Genomic DNA, 22,335 nt, shown 5'->3' on the forward strand with positions numbered 1-22,335 from the left:
GATTCGTTCAAAAGATTTGTTCACCAAATCATTCAGTGCATGGCAGAAGGAGCCTGCGACTCCTGAATTGATATACAGCTGAACAGTTCAGGTTTCAGTTCAGTTCACAGCTTCCAGGACTGGGAGACGAGAGTGTTGTGACTGTGTTGCTTTGACAAACACATTTGTAAATATAAAACTCGTTTATAAATCATGTTTTAAGTGTCCTGTCCTATGGTATGCTATTTAACTGGTCTACTCGGCAAATTGGGCTCAGCGAGTGATCCGTTCACTGAACGTATACCCCACAGTACATTCAGTGAAGGATTCATACTGAATATGCACCGTTCCCTCGCAAATTGTCACAATGAGATGATCAGACAGTCACGCATTTTCTCAAACTGCCCGGATACCCCCGCCCTTTCCCCGCTTCCGCCTCCTCTCGCACCGCCTGCTGCCCTTCCTCTACGTGTGCTCTGCAGTAGTGGGGGTCGGTGTCGAAACGTGCTGGCGGCGTGTGCCGGGTTTAATTTGCATATTGCTGTGTTGCCAAAAAGAGTCCCACGGCTGTATGTGCGCATTGGGACAGACAAGCGCTACGAAAACATAAAATCACTCGAACACACCAACCAAGACAAACACGTAGACACCACATTACAGGCATCGGCATAACCAGAAGCTGCATAAATAGCCATGTGGTTCCCTTTTAACGTGCAGCTGATTGGCCGAAAAAAGAACAGAAGCATGTGAATAGCCAAAGAAAGCCAGTATGCTAATTTACTGTTGAATCACCACACCCCCAACTAGGACCGTGAATTTCCGCTGAAACAACCCAAATTCAAATACAAAGTTTACAGTTTTAAGGCCCCCAATACTGTTATTTTCAACTGCATATTCTGCAATCATGATCACGACCAGGCTGGACTACTGTAATTCTCTGTATGTTGGCCTCGATCAGTCTTCTCTCCGCCGGCTGCAGTTGGTCCAAAATGGTGCCACTCGGCTTTTAACTGGGACTAGAAAGCGGGAGCATATAACACCAGTCTTGGCATCGCTTCACTGGCTTCCTGTTCATTTTAGAATAGTTTTTAAGGTTTTATTTCTTGTTTTTAAAGTTTTACATGGGTTGGCCCCACCTTATTTAGCAGACCTTATTCAGGTCCACAAACCTATTAAAGACCTGAGGTCGTCCAGTCAAGTGGTCCTGGAGGTCCCCAGATCCAGACTCAGGACTAAAGGTGACCGAGCCTTTTCAGTGGCAGCCCCTAAACTTTGGAATAGCCTGCCGCTGGACATTAGGGCTGCTCGGACTATGGAATCTTTTAAGTCCCAGCTGAAGTCCCATCTTTACTCAGTGGCTTTCAGTTCGGTTGGGCGTTGACATCCTGGCTGCATATATATTGCCTTTCTTCATGTTATGTTCATGTATGTTGTCTTTGTAGTGCTTAGAAGTCTGTAAAGCACTTTGGTCAACTTTGGTTGTTTTTAAATGTGCTATTTAAATCAAATTGACCTTGACCGTGACCTTGCAAAAAAAAAAGTGCTTTTTTTTTTTTTTTTTTTAAATCGATTTTTCGTTGTTTACTTAACTTGCGCTGGCCGACTTGTTGCTGGTTTTCTCGTGGCGGGTCACAAATGACCGCGCCTAACTGTTCAACACAGAGTTGCTCGACTTCGCTGGGCTAGGGAGCACAAAAGAATACAGTTTAGGGATGCACAGATCCAATATTGGTATTGGTATCAGTCCCAAATTGAAGAAAATTCTAGATCGGGTATCGGTGACAATGGGCCCAATACATAGGGGCCGATCTATTCACTCTAACGCTAGGCTATAAGCGTTGTGAGTGGCGTTGTGCGCAAGCAAAATGCAGTGCTAAAGCGCACACAATGTGGACCTCATTGATCTATTCAAAATAGAGCAAGCGAAAGGATCAGCTATCTGGAATTTTTTCAAACTATCTCGGCCTACAAACTCGACGGCTACTTGCAATACCTGCACAGTAAATGTTCCGAGGGGTGGTGGTAAATCGTCAAGTTATAACACAACCACCTTAATCAAGCACCTACAGAGATTTCACACCAGGAAGCACGCTGAGTTCATTGAACTGAATAAACAAAGAGGTGGTATGACGCAGCTAACTTTGAAAGAGATGAAGGAAAGAAGTGAAAGATTTCCAACTAATAGTGTGCAGGCAACAAAAATCATGGAGAGGGTGTTCCATGCCACTTTTAAGTTTAACTGCACACTGGCTGAATGAGAGTTACGTGCCACACAGTGCAAGGCTAAATGCTACAAACTTGCGTGGGTCACACACCAGCGACGCGATCGCAGCTACCCTAAAGCAAGTGTTTGACAAGTGGCAAACTCCATTGAGTAAAGTCCACGCGAATTTGAAGGACAACGCCAGCAACATGCGAAAGGTGATGGACAGCATGAAAGTGCGTAGTTGCAGCTGGTTGTCAACGAGGGACTTCTATCTCAGCACGCTGAGTGATGCCGTTGCAAGTGGGAGACTTTTTCCATTACTAACTGCACTGACTGAACCAGTTACACTTGTTATATATATTTTTTACATGTTGTTTGATCAAGATAGAGAAGCTATTGGTTTAAGATTGTTGTACTGGTGAACATTTATTAAATAAATAACTCAGTACATAACACAATGAACACACAATGAACCATACCATTTGTTGGGTAATTCTGCGCTGTTTTTCTGTATCGGTGTCGAATCAATATCTAAACCTTAGATACCGGTATCGGTATCGGAGGTGAAAAAACCAGATCAGAACATCCCTATTACAGCTTGGGGCACTGGCGACATGTTATCTTTACAGACGAGAGCCACTATATCCTTAACTATACAGATGGACAATGGGTTCAGCGATTACATGGCAAAAACCTTCGCAATGACTGCATCCAGGAAACCACTCAAACTGGTGGCGGCTCATTGATGGTATGGGCCGGTATCCATTATGGAGGAAAGACAACATTGGAGGTGCTGGATGGAAATTTCGACACCATTGTGTACAGGGATATCATAGAGAACCACTGCCTCCCACATGCAAGACAGGTCTATGGGAACAACTTTTGTCTACGAGACAACAACGCTAGAGCACGGCAGCTGCAGTGAGAGAATATCTTGATGCAGAGGGGGTGCAGCAGATGCCATGGCCCACTTGCTCCCCTGATATGAACCCTTTTGAGCATGCCTGGGATGCCTTAGGCTGAGCCATCAATGAGAGGGACAACATTCCTCAAACTCTACAGCAGTTAGCGCAAGGCTCTGAAAAAAGAGTGGGACGCCCTGCCCACTGACATCAACAAGCTTGTGGACAGTATGCCATAACATCTTAATGCACTGATATGTGTCAGGGGTGGCCATACTCGATAGTTAGTGACTGTGTGTCATTTGAAACAGCAAAAGTCTATCTTATCTTATTGGACAATCATAATCTTCTCAATTATGTGTTTCCTGTGAAACTAACCAAGGCTGAAGAATTTAAACAAAGCCTTAATCCTATTGCTTCAATTCCCTCAATTTTGTTTAAGCCTGACTACAGTTTGTAAAGGTTAATTGTGATTTCATTTTCATTGCGATATGTTTGGAAGAGATTGATTAATAAAGTTTTGAGAGGATATACACTGTACCTGTCAAGAATAAATCACATTGTCACAATCATTTTATGAGCAACAGTTTGTATATATACATACATACATACAGACACACACACACACACACACACACACACACACACACACACACACACACACACACACTCTATTTTGTTGAACAGAATAAATAGCCTTCAGCACTAATTGAGTTTTCCAGTCGGAAATTTGTTTGATCTTGGAATGACAATCTATTACTCAGTGAAGAGGTTGTGCAACTCAATGAGCATGATCTTGTTACGCACCCCAAGCTCAATGTCTACACTGTAAGTTTCATGAGGAAGAATTTTTCAGTGTTCATATGTGATTGTATAAATGCAGGAAGGAGTGGGATAGGTTGTTTGCAGATGACATCACATCACACTTTTGTTGTGGTGCGAACTGCAGATGGACTGCCAGAACTGATTTTCTGCATAGGAAGCACTATAGCACACACTTAAAATGCCTATGCTTTGCGTCATTTACAGTTGCTCAGATTGATCAAACCAAGAAACCAGGAGAACTCTTTATACCAAATGCTGTTGTTCTTTAGAGTAAAAAATGCAAGAAACTGACCAAACGTCGGAAAAAAATGTCTGCGGTTGGGAGGAGCTGAGTTGGCTAATGATGGAAATGAAGCAACATTACCTCTTGTTTTAAATCTATAGTGAAAGATTTAAAGTAATGGCTACATGACTAACACTTGTTAATTCAGCCGTAAAGGTTTCACAAGACAGCTGAGCGTAATTAACGTACCCTGTCTTGTTCTGCAACGATCCACATCTTCAGTGGCGTTTCACCAGACCTTTGCAAGTGGCTAACATAGCAAACAACCATGACGTAAATGTCAACATACAGCACCATTGTACTGAAAGTTTGTTGCTTGGTTAATCCACAGGAAAAAAAGCTATGCACCCTAGCAAAAACCAAATGACAGTCATCCTGGAGCACTTTTGTATCAAGATCGTGGACCCAGCTGTTACCAAGAAAGTTGCATACCTCCATACAAATTTTTCATTTATTTTCAAGAGAAGAACGACGTGTGAATGAGCAGATAGTTGTTATATCTATTCCCTCAACAGCAGGCAAAACTTCAGGTGAAAAATTACTCCTCTTCATAACTTAAGCATCACATCCAACATATGTTCTGATCTTTTGTTGATATCTTTCTCGCATAATTTTATCTAAACTAGCCCAGTAAGAACCTTCCATCTGAATTTAACATCATGTGACTGCAAGCAACGTATTGGTTTGTGCTCTTCCACAGTGAATCAGTCTTTGAAAGGTTACTTAAGCAGTTCAGTACCTCTATAAAGATGGTGGACTCAAAAAAACAAAATACAGACTATGAAATAAATGCTCACAATCTGAGCATCAGACACTGAGAATGCCTTACTCTCACTCTTTAGTGTGTGCTCCAAAAACACTCTATATTGTCTATCACATAACATGGACTCAAGGAGGGTCGAATACTTCCATAGAGTTTCCCGGAAGCGGTCGGTAGGGTTGGGCGATATGGCTGAAAAAAAAAATAAAATAATAATAATTATAATTTTTATAACTTGGTTTCTCCACAGTGCTCATCGGAAGCATGTCTTTAGCTATATGATATGCCACTGCCCCTACGTTATGTCTTTGAATTGAATTTGTGCCTTTTAGATGATTTGTCATAAGGCACTGAAGCAGAGTACCTCTGCATGGTGGTCTGCTGCTTGTGCGGTGGTGCTACAGTTGCGGATGTTGCTGGACGTTGGCGAATACGGCTGTGCTCCACAGGGTGAGCACCGCTAAGGTGGTTAAACAAGTTTGTGGTATTACCAGTCTTGGTGGGGATGACAGTCTTGCATAATTTACAGACCACATTGGTCTGACTACAGTCCGACTTATAAAATCCAAAAAACTGCCATACTGGCGAGCTGACTTCCCCTGTTTTATCGACAATTTCTTCCCTCGCTGCAGCACTCACTTTCTATTTCTCATCTCACTCCTTGCGAAGAATCAAACACAAGACGAGATGGTGCAACCGAACTTGATACTGTTACATGATTGGCATGTTAGCATGTCGCTCCCACTGATCAGCGATTATTCTCTATATTGCTCGGTTACTTGAGAGAGAGTGCCTTTGTTCATGCAACCAACCTTGCTTCGCAACTTCTGGTTTCTTCCAACGAAGAAAAAAACATAAATTTTTTATTGATATTGATTACGTGTCTATCACGAGACATATCGTTATCGTTTTATCGCCCAGCCCTAGCGGCCGGCGTCTGTGGAGTTAAGAATGACGCGGTCCGACTGATGCCAATCCTGACTGTCTCCGAATGACTGACAGGTCCTGAGTATTGTGAGTACTGTACATATTCGCCTTATTCACTCGTTGCACTGTGCTAAGAGACGCGATCCTGGAATGCAACATTTTGATTTCCTGTTTTGATTTTGCTGGGAAGATCTGTGGTAAAACCCGGAGCAGACCTTTCAATGTACTTTTAGTTGATAAGGAAAACACTGGATTGAACTGAACTGTGGGGAAAATCGGGGAAAACTGTCACTTTGAGGGACTACACTGAATACTATTGCCACACACATACATGTCTGTATACTGCTCACTGGTTGATACACTGTTGAACGTTACGTTAGTGTTCATTCGAAGTCACATACAGGGATTACAAACTGTTTTTTCATGCTAGATGCTATGGCTATACCTTACATTGTTTTTAGCTAGCTCAGAATTGTCATTTTAAAATGCAAATGATATGCACATCGAAACTTATGCTAGATCAGATGATCATATTATGAGCTGTAATGGGAGGTTTAGATATGGTAATATGAGCATCTGCTATTAATTTGAATAACACACCAACCTGATGATGTGCTTGAATAATGTGTGAATAACACACCTTTGGGTGCATGAATAACACACCCGTGGGTGAATAACGCACCTTTGTGTGCATGAATAAAGTGTTGACTGTGATGCTAATGTGCATGACCCATGATCTGAGACAAGGGTTTTCTTTGTTTTCCATTTTCAGAATTGGCAAAAACACTCTGACTAACAGGGCTGCACGGTGGCTTAGCAGGTAGTGCGTGTGCCTCACAGCAAGAATGTCGCAGGTTCGATTCCCGGGTCGGGCCTTTCTCTGTTCTCTCCGGGCACTCCGGCTTCCCCCCACAGACCAAAAACATGCTCATTAGGTTGATTGGTGACTCTAAATTGCCCCTAGGTGTGAGTGTGAGTGTGAATGGTGTGTGTATGTGCCCTGCGATCGGCTGGCGACCGGTCCAGGGTGTACCCTGCCTCTCGCCCGTTGACAGCCGAGATAGGCTCCGGCCCCCCCGCGACACCGAAAGGGATAAGCGGCATAGAAAATGGATGGATGGACTCTGACTAACATAATCAAACACAGACTGACCCATCCCACTGCACCACAGAGTGACAGAATTTATTTTATTTTATTTAATATTAGAAATAAGTAGAAATAAGTATCTACATTTGCTCCTTGTTTTTGATTTTTATTCAGGGCCTTTTTGTAACACAAGAATTTCCATTTCCATTTAATAACCATTGTTCAAACTACTACAATAGTTTCTGTCCTGCGGGCTAACAGATACCAGATGTCACTGATAGCTGGACCAGTAGGGGGTTGGACTTATGTGAATGAGATGCAATGAGCAGCACTGTGTTACCTGGCTCCCCTGGTAGGTGAGAATCTTTCAGGCTGGATTTCTCACTAAACTAGTTTGAGGAGTGCCTACATTCAAATGGCCACAACTTCTTCAAATATTTTCATATTTCCATTTGTTAGACATCGTTGGAAACCTTAGAAACTACACTTTCAGAAAATAACTCAAAATGCTCCCCGGGAGACTTGTTGTGGGTTTTCTCGTGGATCTTAAGTGACTCTCCCTGCCTGATATGTAATACTCTGTCACTACTGTATGTTTGTGTGTGTAAGGGTACAGAGGTATGGTGCTGTATGAGAACAGCTCCTGCCATGTCTCAAGCCACACTCACCATGTCAGGTCTGAGTCTGAATACCAGAGGGAGAGAGTGCTGCAGAGCATTGAGGGTGCTGACAACAGAGGAACTCCAAGACTGATGCACTTCCCGGCTCCGTGGGATCCGACAGATGGTGAACTGGGGAACAAGGGCACATGTCCATCAGAGGCACTCAGAGAGGTTGCATATAGATATCAACATATAAAGATTACTCTGAATTTGTTTTACATTTCAATAAAACTGGTTTTAAGGTCGCACACCAGCACATGAACAGGTCAGTGGTACTTTTTCATTAAGTTTACACTTAATTACACAACAACAACACAGGCAGGTTTGTCATCCAAAATACTAAAAGTATAACATTTACATATTAACATATACTATGTTACAGCCATGCACACATTTTTAAGATTTCTGTAGCACAAATATTTCGACAAAACAAATTTAGAGCTGCGACACTAATTCTGCTAATCACTTAGCAACAGAAAATTAGACTGCAGTAAAATCTTCCATTCAAATGAACGCACATACCTTCATTTCTCACTGATATTCCAATAAAGCAGGAATCCTTTTAGTGTGTTGTATTTGTAAATCTAGATCAAATGACACATTTCTCTCAGTACCTGTCATCTGTGCAACAACAACAAGCTAAATCCAAAAGGAAAAGTCCCAGAGGAGCACAGATGAAAAGTGTACTCATGCCCCCTGCTGGTGAATATGAACACTGAATCACATGCAGTCTATCAGTTGCTGTACATTCCTCATTTCATCAGCTTTCCTAAGTTTGGTATTTTTTGTCAGGTGGCCACCATGCACACTTTCATTTCAAAACAATATTTTACTCACTGAGACTTATCTGAGACTAAAATCAGTGATTAAAAAATGAGATATGATAGATTTCCACAAATGTTGCTGTAAATGATTTTGAAACCTCACCTCAGATTCTGTAACTCTATGCTATTTTGAGTCTCTTGAATTAGAATTAGACAATACAACTTGAGGGCCCTTGTCATAGGTTTCAGATGTCTATGAGTTGATCAAAATTCCACATTCCAAAAAATTACAATTATCCAAAATGTCACAAAAAGAAAAGTTTAGAGGAGATTCCTATTTTTTAGCTATCCATTATTTTTGCTACCCCATCAATCATCTCATAGATTTATCTTGTGAGATGATCTAGAACCACTGGACTAAAATACCTTTAACTGTATATAAAGTAGTTAAAACTAGCTGCTCCTGGATGAGTTACAACAGTAAAATGGTACTTATGTATTGATGCATTAATATGAACAATCTAATAATGTCATATACGTACAGTCAGGTCCATAAATGTTTGGACATTGACAGAATTTTCACAGTTTTGGCTCTGCACACCACCACAATGGACTTGAAATGAAACAATCAAGGCAGGCTTTAAGTGCAGACTTTCAGCTTTGAGTGTATTTACATCCAAATTCAATTCAGTTCAATTCAATTCAATATTCCTTTAATCGTCCCTCGAGGGGAAATTGCAAATTTCACAGCAGCATCAATAAGTGAATAGAATATTCAAAAAGACAATAAGAGTGCAATTAACACAGTATATACAAAGGGGCATAATAGAAAGAGAAAGAGAAAGAGAAAGAGAAAGAGAAACAACATCATCCTAAGAAAATGTACCGAAAATATTGCACAGGTTATTGCCCAGGTGCACAGATTGTCTCACATATTCATGTTCAGTTCAGTTATTGCACAGATTGTTTCCCATGTTCAGTTATGTTATTGCACAGATTGTAATACAAATTATTGTACCCCCTACTTGGAGCAGTTTCTGTTGTACAGTCTGACGGCTGCAGGAAAGAATGACCTGCGATACCTCTCCTTCACACACTTCGGATGTAGCATCCTATCACTGATGGAGCTCCTCAGTGCAGTGAGTGTGTGTTGGAGGGGGTGGGAGTCACTGTCTTTCATGGAGGACAACTTGGCTGTCATCCTCCTCTCCCCCACCTCCTCCACCTGTTCCAGAGGGCATCCCAGGACAGAGCTGGCCTTCCTGATGAGATTGTCCGGCCTCTTCCTGTCAGCTGCTGTGATGCTGCTCCCCCAGCAGACTACTCCATAGAACAAGGCAGAGGCCACAACAGAGTCATAGAAGGCCTTCAGGAGTGCCCCCTGCACCCCAAAAGACCTCAGCCTCCTGAGCAGATAGAGTCTGCCCTGTCCTTTTTTATAAAGTGCAGTGGTGTTATGAGTCCAGTCTAGTTTGTTGTTCAGATGAACACCCAGGTACTTATAAGATGTCACCATCTCAATGTCCAATCCCTGGATGTTCACTGGTGATGGGGGAGAGTGCGGGCGGCGGCAGCAGAGGTCCACAACCAGCTCCTTGGTTTTATCCGCATTAATCGGCAGGTGGTTCTGCTGACACCAGTCCACAAAATCCTGAATGAGTCCTCTGTATGACCTATCGTCCCCATCTGTGATGAGGCTGACAATTGCAGAGTCATCAGAGAACTTCTGCAGGTGGCAGGTGGCAGGTGGGTGACAGGTGGGAAAAGTCAGCTGTGTAGAGGGTGAAGAGGAACGGTACCAGCACCGTTCCCTGGGGGGCCCCCACACTGCAGAGGACAGTCCCTGACACACAGTCCAGTGTCCTCACATACTGTGGGCGGTTGTAAAGGTAGTCCACTATCCAGCATGTGAGGTGTTGGTCCACTCCTGAAAGCTCCAGCTTGTTCCTCAGGATGGCTGGCCTGATGGTGTTGAAAGCACTGCTGAGATCCAGGAAAAGGACCCGAACAGAGCTCCTCGGCAACTCCAGGTGAGCCAGGGCTCGATGGAGGAGGAAGATGAGGGCATCATCCACTCCGATGCCAGGCTGGTATGCGAACTGCAGCGGGTCCATGGACGAGCTCACCAGGGGACGCAGGTGGGCAAGGACCAGCCGCTCCAGGGCCTTCATGAGGTGCGATGTTAGTGCCACCGGCCTGTAGCAACTAGGGTCCTTGGGATGTGGGGTCTTTGGCACAGGTACCGTGCAGGACGTCTTCCAGAGTCGCTGCACCTTTCCCAGCCTCAGACTCAGGTTGAACAGATGTCCAATGATCCCGCTCACCTGATCAGAGCAGGATCTGAGGAGTCTGGGACTGAGGTCATCTGGTCCTGCAGCCTTGCTGGTCTTTAACCTCCTCAGCTGATTTCTCACCTGGAGAGGTGTGAGAGACAAGTTGGAGCATGGGGGCTGAGTGTCTTGTGAAGTGGATGGGGGGCTAGGAGGAACAGTGGGGGGTGGCGTTGGAGGTGGTGAGCTTAATACTGTGGGGGGTGGGGGTACTTGGGCAGAGTGCTGGCAGATCAAGGGAGTGCTGCTGCAGTGCTGGTACAGCTGGGGGAGGGGCAGATGTTTCCTCAAACCTGCAGAAGTAGCTGTTGAGCTCGTCTGCTCACTTTGAATCACCAGCTGCCTGAGAGTTTGGCTCTTGGTGGCCTGAAATGGTTTTCAGGCCTCTCCAGACTCCCCTGGTGTTGGTCTCCTGCAGCTGTTCCTCCATTCTCCTCCTGTATCTGTCCTTCCCCTCCCTGATTTTCCTTCTGAGCTCCCTCTGAACAGTTTCCAGCTCCTCTTTGTTTCCTGACTTGAAGGCCCTCATCTTCTCCTTTAAAAGAGCCTTAATATCAGGATTAATCCAGGGTTTGCTGTTGGAGTGACACCATACAGTCCTGGTGGGTACAGTGGTCTCCACACAAAAGTTTATGTAGTCCGTGATGCTGTCTGTCAGACTGTCGATGTCCTCCTCATGAGAGTCGTTGAATATATCCCACACGGTTGTCTCGAAGCAATCCTTCAGAGTCTCTTCAGCCTCCTCAGACCACCTCTTCACTCGGTGGGACACAGCTGGTTGCCTGTTAACAAGGGGCTTGTAGACAGGCAGGAGGTGAACCAGGTATGCCTCCTTGGTGTTGGCATAGAATAAGTCCAGTGTTTTATTGTCTCTGGTGGCACATGTGACATACTGGATGAATTTCGCCAGAGTGGAGGACAGAGAGGCATGATTAAAACCCCCGGAGATCAGTAAGAGAGCCTGTGGTTTCTGAGTCTGCAGCCTGCTGATCACAGAGTTGATGACGTCACCGGCTGCTTCGGCGTTTGTGGAGGGAGGACTATAATAACAGCTAACAGCTCAATGTCCAGGCAGCAGTGCTGCTCTTTGATAGTGATGCGCCTGGACTTACACCATCTATCGTTCACAAACACTGCCAGCCCTCCTCCTTTCCTTTTACTGCTTCTCTCTGTCCAGTCTGCCCGTATGAGTGAAAATCCATCCAGCGCTAAAGTCGCGTCTGTGTGCTGCGTTCCCAGCCAAGTCTCTGTGAACAGTAGCAACCGTCGATAATCCTGTTCATGTTGGGTCAGCGCTGCCAGCTCATTCATCTTGTTGGGGAGAGATCTTACGTCCCCCGTGACGATGGACGGGAGAGTCGGTCTGTAAGCTCTCCTCCTGTCGCGACGTTTAATCCCTGCGCGGCACCCCCGCATCCTCCTCCTTATCTCGCGGGGGACATCAGGTCGCTCCTCCAGCCCACAGCTGTGTTACGCAGGGCCAGCAGCTGATCCCTACTGTAAACTATGGGAGCCATTGTCTCTCATGGACCCACAGACGCGGCAAAAGTTGCTCGGGTTGTAAAAGTGGTCGCCAAGTAGCGCCAGAGTTGCCGTGTTTAGCGTCTCTGATGCGCCAGATATTTACAAACACGTTGAACTAAAGAATAAAAAAAAAAGATGAACAAGAAAAACAGAAAGATAAGAAAAACTCCTAAAAGTCAAGCGAGCTGCTGTAAAAGGCTGCCGCTCGTATGGCGCCGGAAGAACACTTCAGTTCAGTTGAACGGTCTAGGAATTACAACCATTTCTATATGTGCCTCCCCCTTTTTGAGGGACCAAAAGTAATTGGACAATTGGCTGCTCAGCTGTTCCATGGCCAGGTGTGTGTTATTCCCCCATTATTTTCTACACAAGGAGCAAATAAAAGATCTAGAGTTCATTTCAAGTGTGGTATTTGCATTTGGAATCTGTTGCTGTCAACTGAAGCAAGCCATCATAAGGCTGAAATATCAAAACAAACCCAATCAGAGAGATAGCAGAAACATTAGGTGAGACCAATTCAACTGTTTGGCACATTTTTAAAAAGAAAGAATGCACTGGTGAGCTCAGCAACACCAAAAGACCCGGAAGACCATGGAAAACAACTATGGTGGATGACCAAAGAATCATTTCCCTGATGAAGAAAAACCCCTTTACAACAGTTGGCCAGATCAAGAACACTCTCCAGGGGGTAGGTGTATCTGTGTCAAAGGCAACAATCAAGAGAAGACTTCACCAGAGTGAATACAGAGGGGGGTTCACCACAAGATAAACCATTGGTGAGCCTCACAGGAAGACCAGATTAAAGTTTGCCAAAAAACATCTAAAAAAGCATTTAAAGTTTAGGAACAATATTCTATGTACAGATGAGGCAAAAATCAACTTGTACCAGAATTATGTGAAGAGAAGAACATGGAGAAGGAAAGGAACTGCCCATGATCCAAAGTATACCACCTCATCAGTGAAGCATGGTGGTGGTAGTGTTATGGCGTGGGCATGTATGGCTGCCAATGGGACTGGTTCCCTTGTATTTATTGACGATGTGACAGCTGAAAAAAGCAGCAGGATGAATTCTGAAGTGTTTTGGGCAATATTATCTGCTCATATTCAGCCAATCGACATAACAAAATGGCGGCGCCCTGTCCGGCTGCGGCTGCTGCGGCTTCAGAGAGCCCTGAGGAAGGTCAACGCACGGAAAGCTGCAGGCCCTGACAACATTCCAGGACGGCTGATCAAGGCATGTGCAGACCAGCTGGCCCACGTGCTCACAGACATCTTCAACACCTCACTGAACCAGGCTGTCGTCCCCCCATGTTTCAAGTCAGCCACAATAATTCCACTGCCCAAGAAACCAGCCATCACATGCCTAAACGACTTTTGCCCCGTTGCATTCACATCCACCATCATGAAGTGCTTCGAGAGGGTGGTTAAGGACCACATCATCTCCATACTCCCCCCATCATTCGACCCGTTCCAGTTCGCATACCAGCCAAACCGCTCCACTGAGGATGCCATCTCCATGCTGTTCCTGGACTTCAATTCAATACGATCATCCCCCAGGACCTGGTATGCAAATTGGAGCCCCTGGGTCTCAAAACCTCCCTGTGCAACTGGCTGCTGGACTTCCTCACCGACAGAACCCAGTCTGTCCAAGTGGGTAACAACACATCCAGTGTCATCTCCCTGAACACCGGCTCCCCCCAGGGATGTGTTCTGAGCCCCCTGCTGTTTACCCTGATGACTCACAACTGTTGCCCCAGGTACAGCAGCAACCACATCCTCAAGTATAGGTATGGTTTTGGTAATAAATTCTCCTCATCCCAGGGGAGTCCCCCGGTACTGGGCCACACACCCTGGGCCTAGTCTAAATGCTTCAGAACGCATTGGAAGGCGCTTCACACTACAGATGGACAATGACCTGAAGCATACTGTGAAAGCAATCAAAGAGTTTTTTAAGGCAAAGAAGTGGAATGTTATGCATTGCCCAAGTCAATCATCTCACCTGAATCCAATTGAGCATGCATTTCACTTGCGGAAGACAAAACTGAAGGGAAAATGCCCCAGGGACGAAACCCAGTGTCTGGTGATGTCTATGGGTTCCAGACTTCAGGCTGTCATTGACTGCAAAGGATTGGCAACCAAGTAATAAAAGTGATCACATCTTGATTGTTTCATTTCAAGTCCATTGTGGTGGCGTACAGAGCCAAAATTGTGAAAATTGTGTCAATGTCCAAACATTTATGGACCTGACTGTATGATGGTTTATTTATCAGTCAGTAGGGGACACATACTTTTACTTTTGATATTTTAAGTGCATTTCGGTGATAAGACTTCCGTACTTTTGCTTAAACACACTTCAGATGCAGCACAGAATGCAGTATTTTTACACTGCTGTACTTTTACTTAAGTAAAGAATTTCAAATGCTCCCACTGATCAGAACTAACTTGTGTATGTCTGTGCTGGTCTGGGTGTTGATTCTCCTGATGCATCGCATTCATGACCAAACTCACCTGCTGAACAAGTTGTGGCTAATTTATCCAATACATAGGGTCAATAATATATTGTCCATAATATTATGATCCATACAATAACTTGAAGACCACAGATCTCCATCAAGTCAAATAGTCCACTCCCAGCTATCCCAGCAGATTACTGGTACTTGTGAATGTGGATGTTGATGTTGATATGGAGAAATCATATTTCTACAGTGGGACATGTTTTGTAATCACTGAACTTTACGATCATCCACTGGATATTAAAATGTGTGGCATTTATTATTCCACCAGGGCAAAATGCCCTATGTCATAATATTAACAAAAGTGAAAAATAATTTGTGTATCTGGCCCCTGATTCAGATTTGCTCCAAAATTTTATGTGTTCCTCCTTGGCCCATGCTACACTCTTCCTCAAGTTTCATAAAAATTGGGCCATTTCCATAATCCTGCTGACAAACAGTCAAACCCAGCTGAAAACATAACCTCCACACGGAAATAATAACTGAACTCCTGATCCAATCTTTAAAAAGCCTTATATGATGTTCTTTCAATAAATATTAATTCTAGACATTATGTCAAAGATGATTACTGACACTTTGGTTCTACAGTGTCGGTGGGTATCTTAATTAAGGAATTTTCACAGCATTTTAATAGTTGTTGGATAAAATGACATGTCTAAGCAACCATCACAAATCAGCAAACACCTTGAGTTTAAATCTGCATAAAATATCAGTTGACTGTCATTTTTGATTCTTCAGTGTTTGAACATGTAAAATTATTCATCACTGTTCAGACACTACTACTACTGTCAGATCAGCAGTCGCAATGAACAGCACAGCAGGTTGCCAGATTGTGTTGAGTTAAAATGACAAGATGATTTGAGATCTCTAAAAACTGGAAATCAAATGTATTGGTGGGGACGATTCAGCAGCGCCTTGTCATTGATAGGGATATGCCCCTACCATCCACACCCAAATATACATCCATGGATCGCTATGTACCTGTGGCCTCGAGTCTGAGTGTTGTTTAGAGCTTTCAAAGGTGGCAATTTTCTCCTCACTCATCTTGTCAGTGTCAGCAATGACATAATATCGAGGTGCATAGGCTGCAGACAGGCACTCCATCAGCCTCAAGATCTCAGAGGTGTGACCACCTGGAAAACAGAGAAGATACAATATCAATTACACATGATGAAAATGGAGGTGATCAACAGTTCTATGAGCTTTCAAGACAATAACATTAAGACTAGGCCCTTAAATAGAAGAAAAAAAACTGTTGTTGTGTGCCAGGACCACACCCACAGGGTCGCATGCCTTATGGTACTAGGGGCATACAGGTCATTGAGGATGGTAGACTGCAGCCAATCACCTTCTCAGCAGAGCAGATGACATGTAGCCATCTGCCCTTGTCTTTGGCAGTGGCAGTAGTGTATCAGATGTTGATGGAGGAGGCTGAGACAGCATGTTCTTCAGCAGAATAAGTGATGAACACAGAGCTGAAGTCCTTCAAACACTATCCTGGCGTAGGTTCCTGAAGAGTCCAGGTGCTGGAGGACAAAGTGGAGGGCCATGTTGACAGCATAATCTACAGATCTGTTGGCTCTGCAGGTAAACTGCAGTGGGTCCACGAGTGGGTTAGTGATGGTTTTAAGGTGGGACAGCTCAAGACATTCAAATGACTTCATTACCACAGAGGTTAGGGCGACAGGTCTGTTCTCATTAAGTCCTACAATCCTTTGTTTTTGGGGGAAGGGATGATGACAGTGGAACTCATTCAGTCTGTTGGCAGAGTAAATCATTAATGGACTGGGGCTTTAGGTTTGTCAAGTCCCTTCCAACAGAAGCGCAGTTGGGTCAGAACTGGTCAGTCAAAAAAAATGACATCTGATTTCATTTCGTCAACATCTTTCCTTGACCTCGCTGGAAAACATAATGAGGTCAAGAAAATAGCTCAAAGAGCTCATGTGAAAAGTGAAAAGGGGGGGATATGGACAGATATGTTATAAAAACTTTCTTTGATCATGAAGTCAAATGTCACTCAATACTCAATCACAGAACTATAATTCTGTGAGTTATCAATGAAGTATATGAACTTCATTGCAGACAGACAAACAAACAAACATGATAGACAGTACAGTAACACTGACTGAACTATAAAACCAGCCTAGACATATGAACAACTTTAGTCACTCTTCTTACTCTAAACATACATGAACTATTCAATTATATTTTTATTGCAAGTGTGTTTAAGAAAAAAAAAGTACGTGTAAGAGATGTTTATAACCTGGCTTCTCCACAGTGCTCAGTGAAGCATGTCTTTAGCTATATGATATGCCGCTGCCTCCATTATGTCTTCGTGTCTTTTAGATGATTTGTCATCAGGCACTGAAGCAGATACCTCTGCATGGTGGTCAGCTGAGTGTGCGGTGGTGCTGCGGTTGGCGGACGTTGGCGAATACGGCTGCGATCCAAAGAGTGAGCGCGGCTAAGGTGGTTAAATAAGTTTGTGGTGTTACCGGTCTTGCATAAGTTACAGACCGCTTTGGTCTGACTACGGTCCGACTTATAAAAACCAAAAAACTCCATACTGGTGAGCTGACTTTCCCTGTTCTATTGACGATTTCTTCGCTCGCTGCAGCACTCACTTTCTACTTCTCATCTCACTCCTCGCGGAGCAACAAACACGTGACAACGACACGGCGCACCCGAACTTGATAATGTTACATGATTGGTGTGTTAGCGTGTCTCTCTCACTGATTAGCGATTACTCCCTACGTTGCTCAGTTACCTGAGAGCGAGTGCCTTTGTTCATGCGACCAACCTCGCTTCGCAACTTCAGGTTTCTTCCGACGAAGAAAAAAAAATTATCAAATGCTTTATCGAACGCATTTTATATTGATATTGATGACGTGTCTATCGCGAGACATATCGCTATCGTTCTATCGGCCCAGCCCTTCTGTGCTGCATTATTATGAACTGCGATGAACTGGTCGTGGATTACATCTCTAAGTGCTGTCTCTCCCTCATCTCCTTGCAGTCCTCATGCATTAGTTTCATGATGTTACAGTTTTTCACGATTGTTAACACACAAAAATCTAAACTTTGGCACAATTTGCACAACCTTAACTTCACGTACCATTCGCTCGACCCAAATTGTCACTACTCACACTCCCTTATGACTCCCCTAGACTCTGACTTTCCTTCTTTACACTCTGACACCAATTGCACATCACCTTGTTGTCTAAACACTACACACAATGTGCAGTTGTTGCACACACCTCTTATGTAAAAGCTCAAAGCTTCAACCTACAATGCACTCTGCAGTCAATTGCACATTAACTTGTTGTCAAAACACTACACACAATGTTCTGTTGTTACACACACTTCTCATGTGACAACTCAGTGGTATCAACCTACAACACACAAGTGTTCAAAACACAAAAAAATTCAGGTCTGGTGAGCAATTAGCAATCAGGACTGCAGCATATAAGTGCCTCGAGCCTCCTCCTCTGTGTTTGGTGAACAATGGAGAACCTCCAGGAGAGCAACCAGAGAAGGAGAAGTCTAAGAGTGAGAGGAGGAGGAGGAGAACAAGGAGAAGGAGAAAGAGGACAAGGAGGGGAGGAGAGAGGAGAAGGAGGGCATGGAGGAGGAGAGAGAGAAGGAGGACATGGAGGAGGACAGAGAAGAGGAGGAGGAAGACAGAGAGGAGCAGGAGGAGGACAGAGAGGTGCAGGAGGAGGAGGACAGATTGGAGCACGAGGAGCAGGAGGACAGAGAGGAGGAGGAGGACAGAGAGGAGGAGGAGGACAGAGAGGAGCAGGAGGAGGAGGACAGATTGGAGCAGGAGGAGCAGGAGGACAGAGAGGAGCAGGAGGAGGAGGACAGAAAGGAGGAGGAGTAAGAAGAAGGAGAACCATTATATCTAATGAGATTCGGGCCACTGTGATAGACCATGTGCTGAACCATGGTTTGAGCATGAGGGAGGCTGGCTTGAGGGTCCAGCCCAATCTCAGCCCATTCACAGTTGGTGCCATCATAAGAACATTCAGGATGGAGAACAGGTACTTGTTTATACTTAAACTAGTCTACACTATAAATCTATTTGTCTTGTGTACTGTAAAATAATACAGCATTTGTGTACTATGTATTTGTGTACTGTATACATTGTGTACTGTATATACTGTATACTGTAATACAATACTGCATTTCAATATAATACAGTGTGCTCACAGTAGTTATATTTTGCAGGACCGAAAGACAACCTCACAGTGGGGGAAAAAGACGTGTTTTCACACCAGAGCAGGAGACCCTAATTGTGAACATGGTTCGTGAAAACAATGCAATTACCCTAAGACAAATTAAACAGAAGATCCTAGCAGATAATGCAGCTTTTAATACGATCCAGAATGTCAGCCTGTCTACACTGGACCGTGTCCTCAAGAGGAATTCATTAGCTATGAAACAGGTCTACAGAGTCCCGTTCGAAAGAAACACAGACCATGTGAAGTAGCTACGGCGCGACTTTGTGCTTATAAGTCCCATACATTACAGTAAGCACTGACATACAGGTAATGTAGCCTACCTGTGATGTACAGCAATATATTTTTTTTCCTTTTCTACAGTGTCTTTTGACCTCTCTGTCCATACAGTAACTTGCATTCTCTCTGTTTTTGTTTCAGCGAATCCAGGAGCTTGATACGGCGAATGAACTATATGAATATATTTCCATAGATGAGGCTGGGTTTAATCTGGTCAAGAGAAGGCGCAGGGGAAGAAATATCATAGGCCAGCGGGCCATTGTTGGGGTCCCCGGCCAGGGTGGTGGGAACATAACCATGTGTGCAGCAATAAATCACCATGGTGTCCTGCACCGCCATGTACATCTTGGTGCCTATAACACAGACTTGCTGCTGGCCTTCCTTGATGACCTCCACGAACAACTTCTTCCACCAGATCACACTGATGATACACAAAGAATTAATTATGTTGTTATCTGGGACAATGTGAGTTTCCACCGGGCTCTGCTTGTACGTCAGTGGTTCCAGGCTCACCCACATTTTACGGTGTTATTCCTCCCGCCGTACTCTCCATTCCTCAACCCCATAGAGGAGTTCTTCTCTGCTTGGAGGTGGAAGGTGTATGAGCGAAACCCCCAGACCCAGGTCCCACTCGTCCAGGCCATGGAAGAAGCCTGTGGTGACGTCAGCCTCGAGTCCACTCAGGGATTCATGCGCCACTCAAGGCGGTTCTTCCAGAGATGTCTAGATAGGGAGAACATCGCCTGTGATGTGGACGAGGCCCTCTGGCCTGACAGATACCGAAGGCATGATGATGCTTGATCGTGATGATTCCTTAATCATGTACAATAAAAAAAACATTTTTGGCTGCATATTTGTGTGCTGTTTTAAGTTTGTTTTATGAAAAAAGTAGGCTACACTGAGTCATTTTTACAAAAGGAAAAATATCTTATTTTCCAGAGTCATTGTCATTCATATGGTGTGTTCCATTTTACAATAGTGTTTTCAATTTTGCACTACGATGTGCTGTAAATGCTTGGTAGTGTGCAGCAAAAGCTTAGTTGGAAAATGGAAAATACGACTGTGTGTAGCAAATGAAAACATGAGTTCCATTTTGTGAACACAATGTAGAGATTTGATGGCAAGAGTCTTCTTGCAAAGGGAGTGTCAGGTTTAGCATTTTGTGTGTGCAGTTTTCAGTTTTGTGTGTGCAGTATTGAGAAAGCCGTTATTGTATTGAGAAACATGTGTTGACAACCGTGAAAAACTGTAACTATGTAGTTGCTGTGGCTGCTGTGGCATACAGTGTGTTAAGTTTGTAGTCTGAGCATAGTGTAAAACGATCTCCAATTAGTATGACTGTATGATAAGCACTATTTAATTTATGCCAGTCTATACTTCCAGGTAATTTCACTCAGCATCCTTTCAAAGCAAAAAAAGATTATTTCACCAAAATCCCTTGTGCTATGTGTCATTAGCAGTTGCCTTTAGCCCTTGATATCGCGTAGCAGCATACATCACATGGAAGCCACTTGGAGAGCAGAGGGTGGGGGAGGGGTAGGGATGTAAATGGTACACATGTACACTTTCAGCCCAAACTGTCATGGATCGACCACCAGTTGTAGGCTTGGCACTACACTACTTTTCACAAAGCATGACAATTACCTGCAGACTAGAATTGGGCAGTATCCAAATTTTGACACCGTCAAAGTCTGATGATCACAAAGATGTCTGCCTCCTCACTGTGCGACGAAAACTCAGTGAGCTAGCAGCCAAAGAGGAGCAGAAAAAAACTTTGCTAAATCATGAAGTATGTCTTACCTTTGCTGTTTTGTGGTCAAAAGTTATACTCCAGCTCGAAAAAACGCTGCTAATGTCTCCTCCTATGACCCTGTTTTGATTAGAGATCAATCACGAAGGTCCTGGTTGTATACATAAAGAGAAGGGGGTTTCTAGAATCGAGGGAGGGCTCTTCATGCAATAACCTATGTATGGGGTTACTTCCTTCTGGATTATCATTGGTATTTCTATGATGAATTTGGGTGGGTCGCTGAGCTATTGACCTGTGTAACCTTGCAGTTAGTTTCACCGCTCTGTCTCATGAATGAGCAGAGCCCTCACATAGGACCCTGCTGAGCAGCCCGAAGTGTTATTTTACTGTTTCATTTGCATTTCGTCCTTTTATGAGAGATAAGAACAACAGCAAGCAGAAAAAAGGCTGAAAAAGTGTTTTCAACAGAGAAGTTTCATGCTTGGACGAGATAATGGTACTCAGACACATACCTTTGTTAAAACATCTGTAAAACTGCTCAGGTTCATTTTTTTAGTCTGTACTTTTGCACAGTCACCTTTTTCTCAAGTAAAAATTCAACCAGATACATTGAACGGAGTGGACTTCATTTTTGTTATGATGATGCTACAATTATGTTAGGCCCCTATAGACCTATATGTGCAGCATTTTTTTTTTTTTTATGACGGTAATGAAACTGATACCGTTGCTTTTTTTTTTAGATACCGCGGGATACCTTATTACTGGATTACCACCCAACCCTACTGCAGACTCTTTTCAATGAGGTGAAGGCATCTTCTGAGGATAGCTGCATTATGTCTGCACTTGGCAATCAGCTTGGTCATCAGTAATTTGGAAATTTCTGTTTGAGTGTGTTTTCTGTCTGTCTGTATCATGATTATCGTAATAAGAATTATGGATTTAAAATAAAAACAGCTATTTCTTGGTGCTTACGGATGATGTTGGAAATAAAGAAATCACACAAGCTGAATAGCACAAGCATGTCTGTAAACATTAACGCCAATCAGTTCTGTGGCATTTTCAGTATAATATCAAGCCATCAATGCAGTTAGCTAAAGAAACCATCTGCTAACTAGGCCAGTGTACACCTACTTATAAAGTTTTTTTAATGAATCTTTAGTGGTTGCTCGAGTTTTACGTACAGTACTGCCACCGAACCATGGATGTATTTCCTTGGACCAAAAATGCATAAATGCAATGCATTGTGGGTGATATGTAGCTCTGAGGTGACCATCGTTGTTGAAGTGTTCTCTCAGTCCTCCGA

The 22,335-nt window shown here is 43.8% G+C and overlaps 1 protein-coding gene across 1 annotated transcript in view; it reads right to left on the bottom strand.

Moving 5' to 3' along the window:
* The window catches only part of alg14 (ALG14 UDP-N-acetylglucosaminyltransferase subunit), a 35,132-nt gene that overhangs the window by 11,779 nt on the left and 1,018 nt on the right, over positions 1-22,335 (bottom strand). The window contains exons 2-3 of the mRNA XM_070986385.1: positions 15,744-15,895; positions 7,638-7,760 (exon numbers count right to left, since the gene is read on the bottom strand). Coding sequence (XP_070842486.1) covers positions 7,638-7,760; positions 15,744-15,895 — 275 coding nt within the window. The remainder of the gene's footprint in view (positions 1-7,637; positions 7,761-15,743; positions 15,896-22,335) is intronic.

Source organism: Chaetodon trifascialis, chromosome 18 (assembly GCF_039877785.1).
Source record: "Chaetodon trifascialis isolate fChaTrf1 chromosome 18, fChaTrf1.hap1, whole genome shotgun sequence".
Classification (NCBI taxonomy): domain Eukaryota; kingdom Metazoa; phylum Chordata; class Actinopteri; order Chaetodontiformes; family Chaetodontidae; genus Chaetodon; species Chaetodon trifascialis.